The 19,537-nt window shown below is 49.0% G+C and overlaps 1 protein-coding gene across 3 annotated transcripts; it reads left to right on the plus strand.

Annotated features, from left to right (window-relative positions):
- The first annotated feature begins 1,018 nt into the window (after positions 1–1,018).
- On the plus strand, positions 1,019–19,211 carry LOC105497376 (ral-GDS-related protein). 3 transcript variants are annotated; one of them, XM_071080136.1, is made up of 12 exons: positions 1,019–1,186; positions 3,546–3,718; positions 5,095–5,288; positions 5,429–5,745; positions 6,504–6,719; positions 7,091–7,194; positions 7,690–7,759; positions 9,313–9,387; positions 10,182–10,256; positions 10,847–10,870; positions 11,221–11,342; positions 11,848–12,029. In XM_071080136.1, exons 1-12 carry the CDS (start codon positions 1,019–1,021, stop codon positions 11,885–11,887), a joined length of 1,578 nt encoding a protein of 525 aa, XP_070936237.1. In that variant the 3' UTR covers positions 11,888–12,029. The 3 variants fall into 3 exon arrangements, with proteins under 3 accessions (XP_070936237.1, XP_070936238.1, XP_070936239.1); XM_071080137.1 differs by lacking the exon at positions 11,848–12,029 and adding an exon at positions 19,084–19,211 and having other exon boundaries at positions 1,078–1,186; XM_071080138.1 differs by lacking the exons at positions 1,019–1,186; positions 3,546–3,718 and adding an exon at positions 4,791–4,969.
- The last annotated feature ends 326 nt before the right edge of the window (positions 19,212–19,537 follow it).

Consider the following 19,537-nt stretch of genomic DNA (forward strand, 5'->3'; position numbering starts at 1 on the left):
GGTATTTCTTCCATCTGTAAGTGTGTGCAATATCTACAGGGAACACCACACCATGAGTTTTATAAGATCTATCTCAAACACATCTCATGAGCTCCCTAGGAGGGAGATGCTAGCATAACCCCCATTGTGCATGCTGGGAAGGCTCCAAAACACCAAAGGAGTTCTCTAGGGTCTCACAACTGCTAAGGTTGTTTGACCCAGAACTGTCTCCTTAAAACTGGGACCCTGGTTACATCCAGGTCTTCCCAAGGTGCTGAAGTGGCACACTTTGGCATAATGGTGAAAGGTAAGGAGTTGACGGGGGAGGGTGAGTGGCCAGAAGCTCAGTGAGGCCTTTGAGTAGGTCTTATGGAAAGGAGGTGCTTACAGGATGGAACCTACAAGATGTGACCTCACTTCCTTGCTGACAGACCCCAACAGAACTTAGAATTCTGGTAACTAGGCACCCATATTATACACACAGCCCCATTTCCAGCTCAGTTGGTAGTCGACACTCCGGAGAACATGTTCTCCTGCTGTGTCCCGACGTGCTGCCGACCTCCTCGTCGCAGAAGAGGCCAAAACGAGAGTCTTTCCCGAGAATATAGACATTGGTTCAACCCTCACCCTCGACGCCTCTGGCCATTTGCCAGAAGGCACCCACAGGTAACACAGGGCCCAGGGCAGGCCCATCCAGGCCAGGCCTCAGCTGTGCCCATCAGGGCAGCACCGAGTCCCTCCCCATATATTTGGGGAAAACAGGATATGAGCGGCCCTCCCTGGACAGGAGCAGGTAGGTTGTCAGGTGTTTGGAGCCTGGTAGGCATGTCAGGTTCACAGCCCTGACCATGCCTTCAGGATGGGAAGGTGAGTGTCGAGGACACAGTTTGTCTGCTCAGATCTGAATTCCAAGACCTCAACCTGTCATCTGCCGGAGACCTCAACCTCCTCTGGCTGGAGGTCTATGCAGATCCTCCTGTGTGCCAAATCCTGTTGGGGAAGGGGGCGCCAGGGAGGAGTTCTAATGGGGTATCCCACTATGGGGTCAGCCAGGCAGGCCACTGACACCTCTTCGCCTGGCTCACTCTCTTTGCAGAGCTCCACACAGCAGATCAAGCAGGAGCTGTTGGATGGATTCCATTTCTCCACCTTCTTCAAAGAAGGGCAGGGGCCCCCTGCTACCAACCACGGCCAGTGCTGGTCTGGGGTGAGACTGGGCACAGAAGGGTCTCCACAGACAGGGACTCCAGAAAACCAGGGTGGGCTCAGGACTCAAACACGAATATGGGGACTCCCTAGGCTCTGTCCTAGGGCTTTCACACTTGAGTGAGCCACTGTCCTCTCCCAAAGGAATCTGGCTGCCATTAGTCCCCTGTGGCAACCTGGTTACAGGCAAAATCCCTTTCACCTCTCAGAGGAAGATCAGAGAAAATCCTTCTGTTTTTGCTTTATACTATGCCAGGAGTATCCCAGCATGTTGCTATAAGAATTGGGTACAGGCCGGGCGCGGTGGCTCAAGCCTGTAATCCCAGCACTTTGGGAGGCCGAGACGGGTGGATCACGAGGTCAGGAGATCGAGACCATCCTGGCTAACCCAGTGAAACCCCGTCTCTACTAAAAAATACAAAAAACTAGCCGGGCGAAGTGGCGGGCGCCTGTAGTCCCAGCTACTCGGGAGGCTGAGGCAGGAGAATGGCATGAACCCGGGAGGCGGAGCTTGCAGTGAGCCGAGATCTCGCCACTGCACTCCAGCCTGGGCCACAGAGTGAGACTCTGTCTCAAAAAAAAAAAAAAAAAAAAAAATTGGGTACAATGGTAACACTGTAGCAACATACTCATACTGTTATCATTTTAACTCCCCACCCTAAGTATATGTCCGGCAACAGACAGCTCCTCTGCCCTGCCAGACCTCCTCCAGGACTTAAAATCCAACGCTTCTACACAAACAAGTTGGGAGGGGGGTGTTGATTACAACAAAAGAAGGTGAAGCTACTCTATGCATCTGTCTTTAAAGTGTCATCTCACAGAACTCATCCCTGCATCCCCACCAGGCAGGAGCTGTACCCTCGCATCTCACTGTAATATTCCTTAAGGGAGGCCATGTTCCACAGCGGGTCAGCCTCTCAGTGCTGATGGAGCCTGTCATGATAAAATTCCCCTCCTAGGAAGCCTTTCTACAGGCAGCATGATCCTATGTGTGTCCTAATAGGCTGGAGCAGTTTCCCAGGGCTGCCATAACATGCACGCTGACTGAAGGGCTTAACCACAGAAATCTGGTTCCTCACAATTCTGGAGACTGGAAGTCCAACATCAAGCTGTCAGCCTGGGGTGGTTTCTCTGGGCCTCTCTCCTTGCCTTGGAGATGGCTGACTTCTATCTCAGTCAGCGCAGTGTCTTCTCTTGAACTTCTCTGTGCGCTCACCACCTCTCCTTGTAAGAACCCCAGGCATATTAACTTAGGGGCCACCCTAATGAAGTCACTTCACCTGTTACCTCTTGGAGAACTCTGTGTCCAGACACAGTCACATTTTCTGGGGTTGAGAATAGAAACAGTTACATTTGGGGGAGGGGACACAATTCAACCCATAAAATACACAAATTCCCTGCGGAAGACACACACCCGGGAAAGGGAAATCTGGGTGAAAGGATGTGCAGATAGCAAGTTTCAACAGCTCTAGCCAGTTGACTTTCCAAAAGGGCTCCAGCTGCTCACACGGTCACCAGCAGCCTCTGAAGGTAGCTGCTTCTCTGAACGCAGCCTCCCCTGAATACTAACATGCTTTTAACTTTTTGCCAATCTACTGTCTGTGTGGCAGAGAAAATCACCTTGTTTCATTTCCAGTTTCAAAGATACATTTGCGTAACCTTTTACAGCTTCAATACCTGCCTACGTTTTCTCTTCCCCGAGTCGCCTGGCAGATCCTGGGCCTTGGGATGCGCTTCCGCCCACCCTGGAGTCTTCTGGCATTTTCCCCTTGGCCAGGGCTGGGATGGCCGTAGCTATTTCTCCAGACTCATTTTCATGTTAAAGAACAAAAACAATCATATCCCTTTAAGTCAAAGGGTTCTTCTAGAGCGTCTTGTCCTGTGTGCTGTTGCTAAAATGAGGAGGGGACGAGACCTCCCCAGGCCCTTCCCCTCCATATCAGAAGTGGAGCCTCAGGTGGCCTAGAGGGAATTTCATCCAGTCTTCCCTGTGGAAGGTGCTCTCTTCTGACCCGGGTGCTGCTGAGCAAGCATCTGACATCCAAAAGCCCGCGTCTCCTCTTCTCCACCATGAGGGTGATTTTTGAGGATTGCAGGGATGATGATGCTGTTGATACAGAGGGTGCCGTTGCCCCACAGCTGACAAACACCATGATGATGCCTTGAAGGCATGAATCATTTGATCCTTCTCATGCGATTATTCTTTGAAAGCCTAGAACCCTTTTCACCATGGGCACCCAGGTTCTCCACATGCACAAGTCCCTGAAGGGTTGGTGCTTCTTGGTGTGAGTTCCAGATCCTGATTTTCTGGTGGTTCATGGTGTTACCACTGACTCCCATGTCCCTCCTTGTCCCCCTAGTATGAAAATGAGATCTGCAGGATGCCAACTTTCCAGTCCGGCATAGGGGAGAAGCTGTTGGAGTCCCTGGTTCCAGCCCTTCTAACTAAACCCATCTCCTCCTATGCCACCTGCCTGGGCCCCTCCTGGGACTTTATCACCGTGCCACACTTTTTGGAACTACTGGTTAGAAGGTGAGTGTCCATCCCCTCCAAGGCACGGAGGTGCCTCTGTCCCCTACTGGCTGGGTCTTGAAGATGCAGCTCTCCGAGCCTCGGATGGCTCCTCTGGAAAAGGGAGTAGTGAGAACATGAACCTCACAGGGTTCTTGTAGGGACTGAATGATTTAAGACATGGCAAACAAAGGGTTCCCTAGAGCCTAAAATTCTGGACAATGTGCTAGGGGTGCTGTGATTCATGTTTATTATTTTTCTCTTCCCACTCACTGAAGCAGCTCTCAGCATTCTGCCGCAATGGCCCATATCTCTTGCTGTTTGGGAAAGCACATAGAAAGCAAGTCTGCAATGGCATTGCTAAAGGATGTCTGAGTTTCCTTCTGGCTGGTCTTTCTCCTTGACACAGACAGAAGAGGGGTCCCTTGGTGCTGAAAAAGGAGCCACAGGCCCACTCAGACATCTGGAGATGCTCACTGGATTCTCCAATGGTTGGGGTTCACTCATTCCACACATACATACAAAACACCTCATTTGCTCTTCTTGTGGCTTGGCATAATTTCATAAACAAAGCAGATGACAATCCCTGGGACTCAATTCTACTCAGAGTCAGGTGCTCACAGTAGACAGAATAAACAAATCATATCTACAGAACGTTAGAGGGGAAACCCTCATGGCCTCCTCTACGTATGGTGGCATCCTCCCAGATTCTGACTAGAATGACGGAGCCCAGCAACAAGTATAAACTGGGGGGATTTAGGGTTCTGAAGGGCCTCTACACCCACAAAACATGGGGAGAAATATGTGGACTCTGGTTGGGAAGAGACTAAAGGAGCCCTGGGGTTCATACGTCTTATAATTCCCACAACAAGGCTGACATCTGGGGACTTCCCTCCTACAAGAGGCAAATAGTGAGTTCTGTAAATGTAGACTTAGGTCCCCTGAAAAGAAGGGGTGAAGCTGGGGTCACAGCTGGCCACTGAGAGACTCATCCCCAGCACCATGGCTTCCCAGCTCTCCCTGTCCTACTCCATCTGACATCTGCCCCTACCCTCCTAACCCCAGGACCAGGGGACCCAGAGCTGGAGCTTTGATGAGCAAGCTGCTCACAAATCTGCCTGGAGCTGCAGTCTTGAGTGTCCAGGTGCACAGTGCTGTGCTCCAGGGCCTTTGGGAAGAGAATGTCAGTGGGACGCCGGGGCACACAAGGGTCTGTAGAGCCCTGTTGCATGGCCAGGTCTGCCCCATCCAGGACAGCACTGATGGCTTGGGGTAGGGTGGGGCTGTCCTCTACACAGGCAGCAAGAGGCCAGGGACCCAGAACCACGCAAGGGTGCCCTGGAGGGTTGTGTGGGAGAAGGCCAGGCCTCTGACTCAGCTGTCCACTCCATCACCAGCACCACCACCTCCATTTTGTTCACCTGGCCCCCTGAAAACACTTCAGTTTGCTATCAGCCCCCGCAACAATCATCTTTCCGGATAAAGCTGGCCTTCAGGAACTTCGCCTGGCCCGGACTGGGCTTGGAGGACCACCAGGAACTTGTCCTAGGCCAGTTGGTGCTTCCGGAGCCCAACGAGGCCAAGCCAGATGGTGAGGTGGCTTGCAGTCTGGAAGACTTTCCGGGGGTGGTGTTTTGGGGCTACAATTCCCTTAAATTCCATCTGGTCATTTCTGTGCTTGGAAAGCCCAGTGAATAGTGACTGGTGTGGTGACCTTTTCTCCTTTTCCAGATCCTGCTCCGCCTCCTGGGCAACACGCATTAACAATGCTGGCCCTGGAGCCAGCACCACCACTGCTGGCGGACCTGGGGCCTGCTCTGGAGCCAGAGTCAGGTGCAGCCCTGGGTGCACCAGGATATCTACATTCAGCACCAGCACCAGCACCAGGGGAAGGGCCCCCTCCAGGGACATCACTGGAGCCACAGTCAGCCCCAGAGGCCCCCTGTCCCTGTCCCGGGACTGTCCAGAGCCAACACACTGAGGAGCTGCCGGACATCACGACCTTCCCTCCCAGGCTGCTGGCTGAGCAGCTGACCCTCATGGATGCGGTGAGCAGCTGGGCTTTGCAGGCCGTGCCTCTGGCACCAGCTGTCTCAGACCAGCCTCTCCCTGAGGAGCGGCCAATGCCCTGGGTCCAATTTCAGCCCCACTTCTTACCAACCATGGGATCTGGATGAGTTTCCTCAACCACAAGCCTTCCCTGTCTGCATGTGGACAGCAGAGACGGGACATCGCCCGTGCCAGCTGCACAGACTGACTGTGCAGACTGAACGACAGGGGATGGACAGAAAGCAGGACAGGGCAGGTGCTCACTGAGATGCAGGCAGGGCCATGGGTCACTCACCCAGCTGCTTAGGAGCTTCACTACCCTCAGCACCTATTAGGTACCTGATGCATACTAGATTCTATGGCAGACAACCAAACAGAGCCCACAGTTGCAGCTGCCACAAGGAAAGTGCACTGGTATGGAGAGAAGGAGTAGAGGGCTGATTGGGATGGGAGGAAGACAAGGTCTCAGGTCGGGCTGGCCTTCTAGTTCTTGGAATGCAGATTGCCTGGGAGAAAATGTCACTCTCTCTTCCCACCCTTGTTGGGTTCTGGCCATGATGCATTCAGGGGCCTTGATCGGCAGAAGACCAAACCCAGGGACTCCCACAAGTCTGGAGCATATTTTAAAGCTTTCAGAGCTCCAGCTTGGTTCCTGCCAGAGACCATGGATGACTGTGAGCTCAGTCCCTGCCTGGGACTGTGGGTGACTCTGAGCTGGTGTGTGCTGTGTCCGTGACACTTTCCTCCCCCCCCAAAGGAGCTGTTCAAGAAGGTGGTGCTCTACGAATGTTTGGGCTCCATCTGGGGCCAACGACATAAGAAGGGGAGTGAGCATGTGGCACCCACAGTTCGTGCTACCATCGCACACTTCAACAGGCTCACCAACTGCGTCACCACCTTCTGCCTTGGGGACCACAGCATGAGGGCCCGGGACAGGGCCAGGGTGGTGGAGCACTGGATCAAGGTGGCCAGGGTAAGCCATGGTTGGGCCTTGGGATTCCCTCTCTAAAAATGGGGAACTGCCTCTTCTCCTCCCTCAGCTTTCAGGATTGGCATCTGTATCTCTAGCCTGAGCCCTGCACATCCCCTAGGCCCTTCTTGCCAGAGCTTTCCTGACCTTGACTCCTATGGCCCAGTGGTGGCTGCTCACTTCCAACCTGGGCTCTTCCTTGGGTTGCACAAAACTCCTCTTAGATGAGTGACATTCACTTAGCCCCAGGTGTGCCCTCCTGAGGCTCCCTGGGCCTCTGTTTGTCCAGGAAGGGAGATCTCAGCAGAGGGGGCTGAGGCTGAAGTGGGCTGGACTCCAACTCTGGACCTCACAGCTCACTCTTCCCTCTCCAGGAGTGCCTAAGCCTCAACAACTTCTCTTCAGTACACGCCATCATCTCTGCTCTGCGCAGCAACCCAATACATCGGCTACACAAGATGTGGGCAGCAGTGTCCAGGTGAGGAGGGCTCTCTCCACGGGAGGACCAGGGTTGACCTAGGGACCTATAGGTCTCCCCATGTGCCCTCAGTGACTCTGAAAGGTTCTTGGAGACCAGGGACACTGGAGGCAGGGATGGGCTGGTGGGTGTGGTCACTAAGCTGCCCTGGACTCCTAGGCAAAGATTTCCAACTCAGGACTAAGGATTTTTAACCATCAGGAACAGACTGGAGCCAACTGGAGGCTTTCAGGTGTTTGTACCCAGCAGTGGAACTGTGTCCAGCTGGAAGCTAACTGTGAACACACAGGGGCTCATGTGAAGTGGAGATGGGCCAGGGGAGGAGCATGACAGGTCCCACCCTGGTCATCTGGAGCCCTTGTCATCAGAGGACCCCACTGAAAACTCTCACCCAGGAAGTTGGGATTCATTGGGTTTTCAAATAAAAGGGATTGCAACTCACAAATCTCCCTGATTATTCCCAAATTTACCCTTCTTTCTTTCCTCTGTCCATAGCAAAAGCTCAAAATATCTAAAAGAACTCTGCAAAAAAGACACTGCAGTGAAGAGGGACCTGTTGATCAAGGTACAGTGGAGTCTGGGAGATGCGGGACAAGTGTTTAAGGGTCAGAGGAAAGAGTGAGTTTGGAAGGGCATTGGACCCAGTGTGGAGTGGTTATTTTGTTTTGACTTACATACTAAAAGTGGACTTCAAAAATACCCTTTATGCCTACCTTGGGCCAACAGAAAGAGAGGTGTGAGGGTCCATGGGCACATGGGGGCACAGGGGCAGGAGGCCCTGGAAATGGGATGTGGCAATGGCTGCTGGGTTTCTGAGCGGGGGTGATGAGCTGCAGCATTAGCAGGGCTCTGGCTCCCATGCTGGTCCATGCTGCTGGCATGGAGCTTCCTCCACACTGAGGGGTGGTCATGGTAGGTGGGACTTTCTTCCTTTCTCAAACTGACCAGCAATTCCTCAGGAAGCCAGGCCTCTGCTGCTGCTTCTGTCTGCAGCGCACCTCCATGGGCAGGGGGCCTCTATCCGCACTGGGGGAAAGAGGGAACCACAACAGAGGAAGCTCATGTGCCAGGGAGTCCAGTGGACCACCCAGCTTTGGGTACCAATGGGGATGCTCAGGACAGATGTACGTGTTTTCTGGGACTCCCTGCTCTGCCCTTTGTAGACACCCAAAAATGGTCATGTCACAGGATTCTCACCAGTTAGCAGTGACACATGCTCATGACAAGTATCTGGGGAATTCATGCATACCTCAGTGATACTCCCTGACCAGATCTCAGAATCTTCCATGCAAATGAGAAGGCAACATGTCACCCCACCCAGGATTCTGGAAAAGCCTGCCATGTCAGTCAGAGATGGCAGCTCAGGAGGCCACTTCCTGAGTGGAGGAAGAGAGAGTTCTATGCACGGAACTCCCCTGGGGGATCATTGGCGAGGCAAAACCTTTTTCATGGCTCAAACCCAGTTTGTGTGGCAGAGACTCCAGTGGGGCTCAGATAGGCAGGTGCCACTTAACCAGGTCTCCTAAACCGTCCTGTCCCTTTCCCATCACGACTGTGCCTGGCTGGAGACCTAGACACTCAGAGACTCCAGAGAACACGACCCTGATGGGTGGTGGTGCTGGGATGCGGGGTGAAGGCAGCCGAGACAGAGACTCCAAGAGGGGATGGAGGTACCCTCTCTTTTGGGGCCCTGGGGAGTCACTGCCCACTCAGGGCCTCTGTTTCCTCATCTGGAAAATAAAGGGATGCTCAGCCTGTAGTGCGGGCCTCACAGGGTGGAAATGAGGTTCGAGAAAAGAAAGCAATTTGAGGGTGCTCGTGCCTGGTTCTTCCTCAGAGGGATGAGGGGGAGAACAACGGCAACAGCTACAGGTAACTGAGCACTCAGGAGGCCCTGTGAGGTAGCTGTGGTTTTCATGGCTCTTTACAGAAGAGGAAACAGTCACAGGGAGGCCTGGCTGCATGATTGGGTGACACACACAGGGAGTGTGGGGCTGGGCCAGTCCTATCAGCACTGTGCCAGGTGACTCACGCCTGGGGATCCAAGTGCGGGGTGGCTGGGGTGTAACTCGGGGAAGGGAGGAGAGCCTCACTCTCTCCATCACTGACATCTGGCAGGCGGGGATCTTTAAGGTGGCCACGCAGGAGAGGAACCCCCAGAGAGCCCAGATGAGGCTGCGGAGGCAGAATAAGGTGAGTGAGCCTGTGGCATGGAGGGACTGCAGGGGATCAGAGGACAGGGTTGCTTTCCCCACCAGCTGGAGGCCTCCATATCAAGGCAGCAGGGGCTTCCTCCCCAGCCCTGTCCTCTTGTGGCCACTGGGCCTGGAAAACCTCCATTTGAGAGACCAGAGCAAGACTCTGGGAAAGCTGGACCCAAGAGTGTTTGTGGGGAAGGGCAAGGCTGGGACCACAGGCCCTTGTGAGTTGTTAAAATCCCACCATAGGCCGGGCGCGGTGGCTCACGCCTGTAATCCCAGCACTTTGGGAGGCCAAGGCGGGCGGATCACAAGTTCAGGAGATCGAGACCACGGTGAAAGCTGTCTCTACTAAAAATACAAAAAATTAGCCAGGCGCGGTGGCGGGCGCCTGTAGTCCCAGCTACTCGGGAGGCAGAGGCAGGAGAATGGCGTGAACCCGGGAGGCGGAGCTTGCAGTGAGCCGAGATAGTGCCACTGCACTCCAGCCTGGGGGACAGAGCGAGACTCCGTCTCAAAAAATAAAATAAAAAATAAAAATAAAAAAAATCCCACCACAGAGAAAACTAGGAGTGCTTGCTAGACTTGGAGGTCAGCTGGGATAGAGGAGGCAGAGAATTGGGAAAGGCAGCTGAGGGTCTTTGGCTGCTCTAACCGGGAGACCTGGGGAGGAGGATTCTGGGAGACAGGGGCTGATGGGATTTCATGGGATAAGACCTTGGGCAGGCACCTGAGGACCAATACTCATCACCACTATCCCTCCCACCTCCCCACCCCTCCATGGCACAGGGCGTGGTCCCCTTCCTGGGGGATTTTCTGACTGAGTTACACAGGTTGGATTCGGCCATCCCGGACGATCTGGATGTGAGTTAGTCTGGGGCAGGCTGGTTGGGAACCAGGATCCTGAGGCTTGGGAGGAGAGGGGCCTGGACGGAGCATTTAGATCTCAGCCCTTGGAAAACCTCCTCTCCTGAGAGCCTCACAGCGGCTCCTGTGGGTGGGGGTGTCAGGCCCATCTCATCACCTCGGAATGATGGAGGCTCCATGGCAGCCACCAGTCCCTGTCCCTGAGTGGTGAAGCTGCAGAGCTGTCTGACTGCAAAGCTGCTGAGGTGTGGGCTGAACTGGACTCAGCCTCTCCGTGGGGTAGTCCCGTAATAGGAGGGTGAAATTGAGCCTTTCCAAGGGCAGGCAGTTCCAGGGTCACTGAGTGCTTTCTTTCTATGAGAGACCTCAGTTTCTCTGTCTGTCATCAGAGAGGGTTGGGGCAGTGTCCCTGAGCCTCAGCTCCCTTGCCCCCTGCTCTAGAGCCCGGAGCCTGAGGGAGGTCCAAGTCCTGTCATGTGCACATCCCCTGACCCTGGTGGCCCTGGCAGTAATGCAGCATGGGAAGGGATGGGGTGGGGCTGGTTGAGGACCAGGGACCTTTCTGATGGGCTCTATCTGACTTCCAGGGCAACAGCAACAAGAGGAGAAAGGTGAGCAGCTGGGGCACTCACATTGGTTGAGGGTGGGGATGTGGACGTCACAGTCCACCCTGGACAGGACACTCCCTGGCTCCATCCTCTACATCTTAGGTTTACTGGGAGGGTTTGACACACACAGGAGGAGGAGACCTATCCCAGTAGAGAAAGTGGGAAAGGCACTGGAATGAAAGACCAATTCCTGCAGAAGGGGCTGTTTACATCCAACTCTGAGAACAGGCTGGGGGCTGCATGGGGCCCCTTCAGAGAACGGCCCCAGGGACCAGTCCCTTCTCCTTGCCTGTCAAAGGCCCCCTCAGCATCTTCCACCCAGGCCCTGTCAGCATCCTGCCCTCTGTCTCTAGGAGGTCCGAGTTCTGCAGGAAATGCAGCTGCTCCAAGTGGCTGCCATGAATTACAAACTTCGGCCTCTGGAGAAATTTGTCACTTGTTTCTCAAGAATGGAGCAGCTCAGTGACAAGGAGAGGTGAGGGCCTGGGAGATTGGCAGAGGGTGGGAGAAGGCTCTCCATTTTTTTTAAACATGGTCTGGCTCTGTCGCCCAGGCTGCATTGCAGTGTCACCATCTCTGTTCACTGCAACATCTGCCTCCTGGGCTCAAGCCCTTCCTCAGCCTCCAAGCAGCTGGGACTACTGCTATCCACCACCACGTCCGGTTGTTCTCCTGTTGTTGTTCTGGTACAGGTGGGGTTTCATGATGATGTCCAGGCTGGTCTCAAACTCCTGGCCTTAAGCAATCCACCCACCTCAGCCTCCCAAAGTACTGACAGTACAGGTGTGAGCCACCCCACCTGGCCTAGAGGAGGCTCTCTGTGGATAGCAGCAGAGAGCCTGTGGCCATGACTCCACGGCCAGCATCAAGCCCTGTTGCATGGGTACCGCTAGGGACCCAGGATTCCAGCTGGGCAGGCACTGAGAGGGGACCTGATGTGTGGCTCATGGTGGCCTCACAGCTGCCTCACTGTCCTGCAGCTACAAGCTGTCCTGCCAGCTGGAGCCCGAATCCCAGTAGGCTGGAAACATCCTGCAGTGGCTGGGGCCGCACTGGGATGCTGGCCAGAACACCGGCTCTGCACCATCCTTCACCCAGACCGTGACACCAGGGAACCACATCTAGGTGGCTGGCAGCACAGCTGCATCTGGCCCCTGCTCTTCAAAACCAGCTGTTCCTGCTGGCCAGGGTCAGGCCATGGGACTTTTGCCAGGCAGGCGGGAGACCATTTTATCTTTATTTTCTTTAGTGTATAAGTAAGAGGGTTTTTTTAACTTTCATAAAATAAAATTTTAAAACACTATTCAGAATGTTCTATAGTTGTTGAATGAGAACAGTAACTCCAGCGCAGTAACCGTATGCCAGTCTTTAGGATTCATAGTCTAGCATGTCAAATTGAGGCTATGGCTGAACAAGTCATGGAACAGCATTCGCATTACACACGCCAACCATTTAATCTTTTCCTTCTTTATTCAAATTAATTATTGTTAACTTTGTTTAAGGAAAACAAAAAACAAAACAAACAAACAAAAAACCCTTAAAAACCATAATGTGTCACCCAATCTACCACACTTGTTTTACTGACCAGCTACTCTCAAACTTAAATTCTAGTTAAATTCAAGTTCCACTGGGTTACTCTACTTTTTAAAGTTGTAAATATTTAATGAATCACTTAAATATTTACTGAAGGGCTGGAGATGGGAGGTAGTTATGCAAGTGGTAGGGCTGGCCTTCTCCAGAAGTCCTGGGCAGAAGGGAGCTGGCCATGAGTCTCCAGGAAATACAGATAAACTTTTTCCACTGTGGATCTTCCCAGACTTTCTGACACCTCTCCCCTAAGTGAGTATCAAGGAAGGAGAGAATTGTTTGAACCCAGTATCTAAAGGATGTCCCACAGCTTAATTTGAACACAAGCCCCATTGTGGTATATCAGACAAAAACAAGCCAAAGAAGTCAACATTTCAGGGTCTGAAACATGTAATGCCCCCAAATCAACACAAAATAAACACCTACATCCAGTCCTGGAGCCGCAAAGCTCCTATAAGAAAAATGGGAGTTTGTATTTCAGCAAAACTTCTATCTATGCATGCAGTTTGCAAAAAAGAAAGAAAACAAAAGCAAAAATTATCTATGGCAAGAAACCCTTAGACCATGCAATTGATTTGGCAATACCTTTTCTTTCTAATTCTTTGTTCTTTTTGGATGGGACACAAAAATCACTGCTAACAAATGTGAACACAAACACATGGGACTATACATCATCTTAGAGCTTCCGCATGGGAAAGAGAAACAACGAACCATTAAAGAAGGCATCCTGATGAGTTCATGTCCTTTGTAGGGACATGGATGCAGGTGGAAACCATCATTCGCAGCAAACTATCGCAAGAACAGAAAACCAAACACCGCATGTTCTCACTCATAGGTGGGAACTGAACAATGAGAACACTTGGACACAGGAAGGGAAACATCGCACACTGGGGCCTGTGGTGGGTTCGGGGGAGGGGGGAGGGGTAGCATTAGGAGATATACCTAATGTAATTGATGAGTTAATGGGTGCAGCACATCAATATGGCACATGTATACATATGTAACAAAACTGCACATTGTGCATATGTACCCTAGAACATAAAGTATAATAATAATTTTTTAAAAAAAGAAGGCATCCTACAGATTGAAAGAAAGTTCAGCAGAATCATATCTGTGAAAGGGGTTGCAATCTAACATGTATGAGAAACTAACACTACTCTAACTCGGAAAATGAACACAACCTAATACCCAAGCTAAAACTGGGCAAAGAACCTGAACAGGCACATCTGAAAAGTAACCACGAAATTGACTGACAGGTCACAGAGAAGTTGCTCAGCTTCACTAATCCTCACACACATGTCTAAGTGCAAACCACACTCAGATACCTCTCACTCTAATTAGAATGAAACTTACCAAAAACAACAAAAAACCCATACATTCACAGGCAGTGGCCAATGTAGAAATGCAGAAAAAGAGATTTTATACACTATTGGTGAGAATGTACATTACTATACACACGAAGCGGAACAGTTGAAGGTATCTTAAACATTTTACAACTACCCATTCACCTAGCAATCCCACCACTGGTTATACACAGAAAGCACATGGAATCTGTTATGTTGAAGAGATATCAGCCTTCTTATAGTGACTGAAGCACTATGCACAATAGCGAAGGTATCCAATCAACCTACCTGTTCATGCACAGATAAAGGGATAAAGAAACTGCAGTATACAATGGCATCCTCTTCGGCCAGAGAAATTCATGAAACCATGTCATCTGCAGCAACGTACAGAAACCTGGAGGACATGACTTTCAATGAAATAAGCCAGGAAGAGAAAGACAAACACGGCATGATTTCATGCATGTGAGAATGAGATCAACTTTCTCTCTAAACGACCTTATCTCCTAGATATAGAAAGTTCCACAGTGGTGAAGAGAGGCTGGGAGTTGGAGAGTCCGGGCAGGAACTGGGAAATGGATACAATGTTACACTCAGATGACAGGAATAAATTCAGCTGTTCTATTCCACAGTAGGATGTCTAGAGTTAACCGTATCCTACCATATTTTCCAAAAAAGTCTGAAAAGAAGGATTCTGAACATTGCAACCACAGAGAACTAATAAATAATAACTACACAAGGTAATAGAGACAGTCAATGCCTTGCTTTTCTCATTACACAAGGTATATATGCGTGGATCAAAATGTCCCACTCCGCTCTTTAATCGTATACTTTTACTACAGGACAAATTGTTTTTAAATACATAGAAAGAAACAATGCTGAAGTTCATGTCAGCTGAAGTTCATGCAGGGCATTTCCAAAGAAATTCTGAGAAATCCAAACTACATTGGATGCATCACACTCCCTGATGTGAAATTTCACTCAAACTCTAGGGACCTGCTTCCACATGGATGAGTGGAAAAGAACAGAGAACCTGAAGTAAACTCACACACCTCATACCACCTGATGCTGGATGAAATACACAATGATAAGTAATGGGGAAAGAACTCCCTTTTCAACAGTCTTGGGGATAAATGGTGAGCCATATGCAGAAGAGTAAGTAACACTAGGCTTCTACTTCTCACCATGTACCAAAGTTCACTCAGATGAAAGATATAAATGGAAGACCTCAAAGTACAAAAATCCTACAAGAGACCCTAGGAAATACCCTTCTCGACATTAGCTTTGACAAAGCATTTATACGCCTAAGACCCCACATGACACTGCAACAACAGCAATAATCGACATGTGGGACCTAATACACTAAAGAGTCACCACGCAACACAAGAAATTACCCACAGAGTAGACAGACGACATACAGGATGAGAGAAAATGTTCCCAAACTATGCACCTGACCAAGGTCTAATATCCAGAATCTACGTTAAAGACCTTACACAAATCAATTAGCAAAACTCCCCAAATATTCAATTAATAAATAGGCAATGGATATAAACACACACTTCTCGAAAGATGAACTACAAGCAACCAACAAAAGTGAAAACATGCTCAACCTAATTGTCAGAGAAATATAAATCAAAAGCATAATGGATATCATCTCATGCTGGTCAGAATGGCGATTACAAAGTTAAAAACAAAAAAGACACTGGCAAGACAGCAGAGAAAGGGGGCACTGGTCCACTTTTGGTGAAAATGAAAAGTAGTTCAGACACCATGGAAAGCACTTCGGAGATTGCTCAAAGAACTTAAACCAGAATTACCATCTGACTCAGCAATCCCACTACTGGGGTATACACAAGGAAAATAAATCCTTCTGTCCAAAGCACACTTGCACACAAACGCTCATGACGGCACTATTTACAACGGCAAACACGTGAAATCAACCTAGGTACCCATCAACAGTGGATCTGAAAAGGAAAATGTGGTACATACATACCACAAAACACTAGGCAGCCGTAAAAAAAAAAAAAGAGGAAATCATGTCCTTGGCAGCAACATGAAAGGAGCTGGAGGCCATTATCTAATGAGAAATAAGGAAAACACAGAACACCAAATGCCACATGTTCTCACTTCTAAGGTGGAGCTAACATTGAATACACCCTACCGTAAAAGCGAAAACAACAGACACTGGTGACTATCAGATGAAAAAGGAAGAAGGGACGAGGTATGGGCTAAAGACCTACCTGGTGGGTACACCCACTGCCTGCATGATCAGGTTGCTTGGACCCCAAGTCTCAGTGTCATGCAATATACCAAAGGCAGTAACTAATCTGCCTTTGTATGCTTTAGTCTATAATAAACATAGAAATTATGTTAAAAAAATACAAACTTAGAAGCTAAAAACATGAATGAAAAATACAAACTTTTATAATTATGCAAACAATATTTTATTGGCATAAACTAAGAAAGTGGACAGAATGAGTAAACCAAATACTCAACCCCAATTTACATATAGTGAACACATTTTTCAAAAGGACACCAAAAAGACGCAATGGGCAAAAGAGAACCTATTCAATAGATGATTTTGAGCAAACTGAATATTCACATACAAACCACTGAAATAGGACCCTTATGTCATGCAACACAACAATCAATGCAAAATACATTAAAGACCTAAAACTCAACTCTGAAACCACAAAACTCCTACAAGAAAACATAGGGTGCACGTGTATTTTAGAAAAGAAATCCATGCACGTAGGCTGCTAAAGGTATTTAAAATACGTTAAAACAAGGAAACACCCATAGACAATGTAGTAGCTTGGCATTTTCACTGGGGACCCAGTTCCACAGTGGAACAGATTAGAAGACCTAGATATAAACCTACACACCTGAAACCATCTGACACTTGAAAAAAATCAACAAAAATAAGAGAAAGGACTCCCTATCAGTAAGTGGTGCTGGGATAAGTGGCTAGCTAGATGTAGAAGAAATAACACTGGGCCTGGGCCCCTATGTCTCACCATGTACAGAAAGCAACTCAAAATGAATCAAAGATTGAAATGCAAAACCCTGGGCTGGGCGCGGCAGTTCATGCCTGGAATCCAAGCACTTGGGAGTCAAAACGGGCAGATGACTTGAAGTCGGGAGTTCAAGACCAGCTTGGCTGACACGGTGAAACCCCGTCTCTAATAAAAAAAAAAAGTTAGCCGGGCATGGTGGTGCGTACCTGTACGCCCAGCTACTCAGGAGACTGAGGCAGAAGAATCACTTGAACCCAGAAGGGGGCAGTGAGCCGAGATCGCTCCATTGCATTCCAGCCTGTATGACAGAGTGAGACGCGGTCTCTAAATAAATACATAAACACATAAAAATGCAAGACCTGAAATGAAAAAATCCTGCACGAGAATCTAGCAAATACCCTTCTTGACGGAGGCTTTGGCAAAGCATTTATATGTCAAGCCCCCAAAAGCAATGGCAACAAAAGCAATTCCTGATCAGTGGGACCTAATGCTCAAAAGAGCTGCTGTACAAGAAACAACCACAGAGTCAGCACACAGCCTATAGAATGAGGGAACATATTCCCCAACTATGCATCTGAAAAACGTCTAATATCCAGGATTTACCGTAAAGAGCTTAAACAAATAAAATCAGGAAAAAAAAAACTCATAAATAGGCAAGGGACATGAACACACACTAAAAGGAGGTGTACCAGTAACCAATTAGAATAAAAACATGCTCGATCTCACTGATCATCAGAGAAATGCAAATCAGAAACATACTGAGATACCATCTCACACTGGTCAGAATGGCAATTATGACACACAGTCCACAACAACAGAGGCTGGTGGGGCAGATGAGCAAAGAAATGCAGGTCCACTGTTGGGGGAAATGCAAACTAGTTCAGACTCCCTGGAGAGCAGTGTGGACATTTCTCAAAGAACCTAAAAGAGAACTACCACCCAACGCTGCAAACCCACTCCTGAGGATCTACCCGAAGGAAAATCCTTCCATCCAAAACACGCATGCACTCGTATGTTCATGGCAGTACTACTCACAATGGTGAAGACATGGAATCAGCCTTGGTGCCCATCAGCAGTGGATCAGAGAAAGGAAATGTGGTACATACACACCACGGAACACTACACAGCCATAAAAAACAAATCCATGCCCTTACCAGAAACCTGGACAGAGCTGTAGGCCATTATGAACAAAAGGCAAGAACAGAAAACCAAAATTTTCAAAACAGCTACAAAGGTCAGTTGTGAATATTCTCTCCACAGAGAAATCATAAGTCTGGAGCTCACAGAGGTGCCAGACATTGCGACTTCATTATGATGCTATGTTTACATAGATCAAAATGTCCCTTGTACCCGCTGGTTATACACACATACTCTACCGCAATGAAATTGCTATCTCATTTTGGTAACATTCATTGTCACCAGAATGAGATGACATCTGAGTGTGGTTTTGATTGACTTCTCATGAGGATCAGTAAGTTGATTCAGAATATTTTACCTGTGCATCCATCTCAGGTCTTCAGGTCCTTTGCCCAGTCTTACACGTCACATTGAAACAAGTTCACAATAACTTGGCAAACAACGCTAACCACAAGCAAAATGTAAATCAAAACCACACTTAGACACCATCTTATTTTTTGTAACAAAAAAAAGACAAAAGAACATTGAAAGAAAGGCAAATGCTGGTGTGTGTTTCCAGAGAGAGAGAGAAAGAGACATTCTTCTCCACAGTTCGTGAGAAGGTAAACTAGCACACACACTACAGAAACCACTTGGAAGTTCCTCCAAACCTTAAAAGACTCCAACTACCATTTCAACCAGCAATTCTACTACTGGAAATACACTCAAAGCCATTGAAATCAGGACACCAAAGATAGATCTACCCACCCATGTGGATTCCAGCACTGTTCCCAAGAGCCAGTGTAAGCATCAACCTACCTGCTTATCCACAGACAAAGAGAGAAAGAAGCTGCTCCACATGTACACACCGGGATACTCTTCACACAGAAAAGCACAATGACATCATATCATGGAGAACCACACGGTTGCACCTGGAGAACATGAGGGTAAATTAAATGAGTGAGGGGGAGAGAAACAAACCTTGAGTCATCTCACACATGCAAAATCTGAGAAACTCTATCTCAAAGACCTGGCGAGCACAATATTGGTTTCCAGGGATTGGGAGAAAAGAGGGGTAATGAGCAGGGATTGTAAAAGGGTATAAAGTTACATATAAATGAGAGGAGGAAAACTCTGTTGTTTTATTCCAGTGCAGGGTGACCAGGGTTAACAGTATCGGCACATCACTTTCAAAGCAGCTTGACAGGAGAATACTGAAGGTTCTCACCATAAAGGAATAAACAATGGGAAAAGGTAACAGAAACACTAAGTACCCTGATTTCATCATTCCACAATGTATGCATGGACCAAAACGCCCCACTCTATCCTCTCATTGTATTGTTCCTTTACTATACAACACATGTGTTGAAAGAAATAGAAATATGCGCTGCTAATATTTATGTGGGACCATGAAGTGCCCCGAGTTTCATCCTCAGCAATCCTGAGACATCCAGGCTATGTCGGATACATTACTCCCTGATTTCAAATTTCAGGGAAAAGCCAGGGACCCACTTCCACACAGAGCAGTAGAACGCAAGAGAGGACCAAGAAGTAACCACACACTGAAAACTATCTGATCTAACATAGAATCCACACATGTAAGCAAAAGG

Source organism: Macaca nemestrina, chromosome 15 (assembly GCF_043159975.1).
Source record: "Macaca nemestrina isolate mMacNem1 chromosome 15, mMacNem.hap1, whole genome shotgun sequence".
Lineage (NCBI taxonomy): Eukaryota > Metazoa > Chordata > Mammalia > Primates > Cercopithecidae > Macaca > Macaca nemestrina.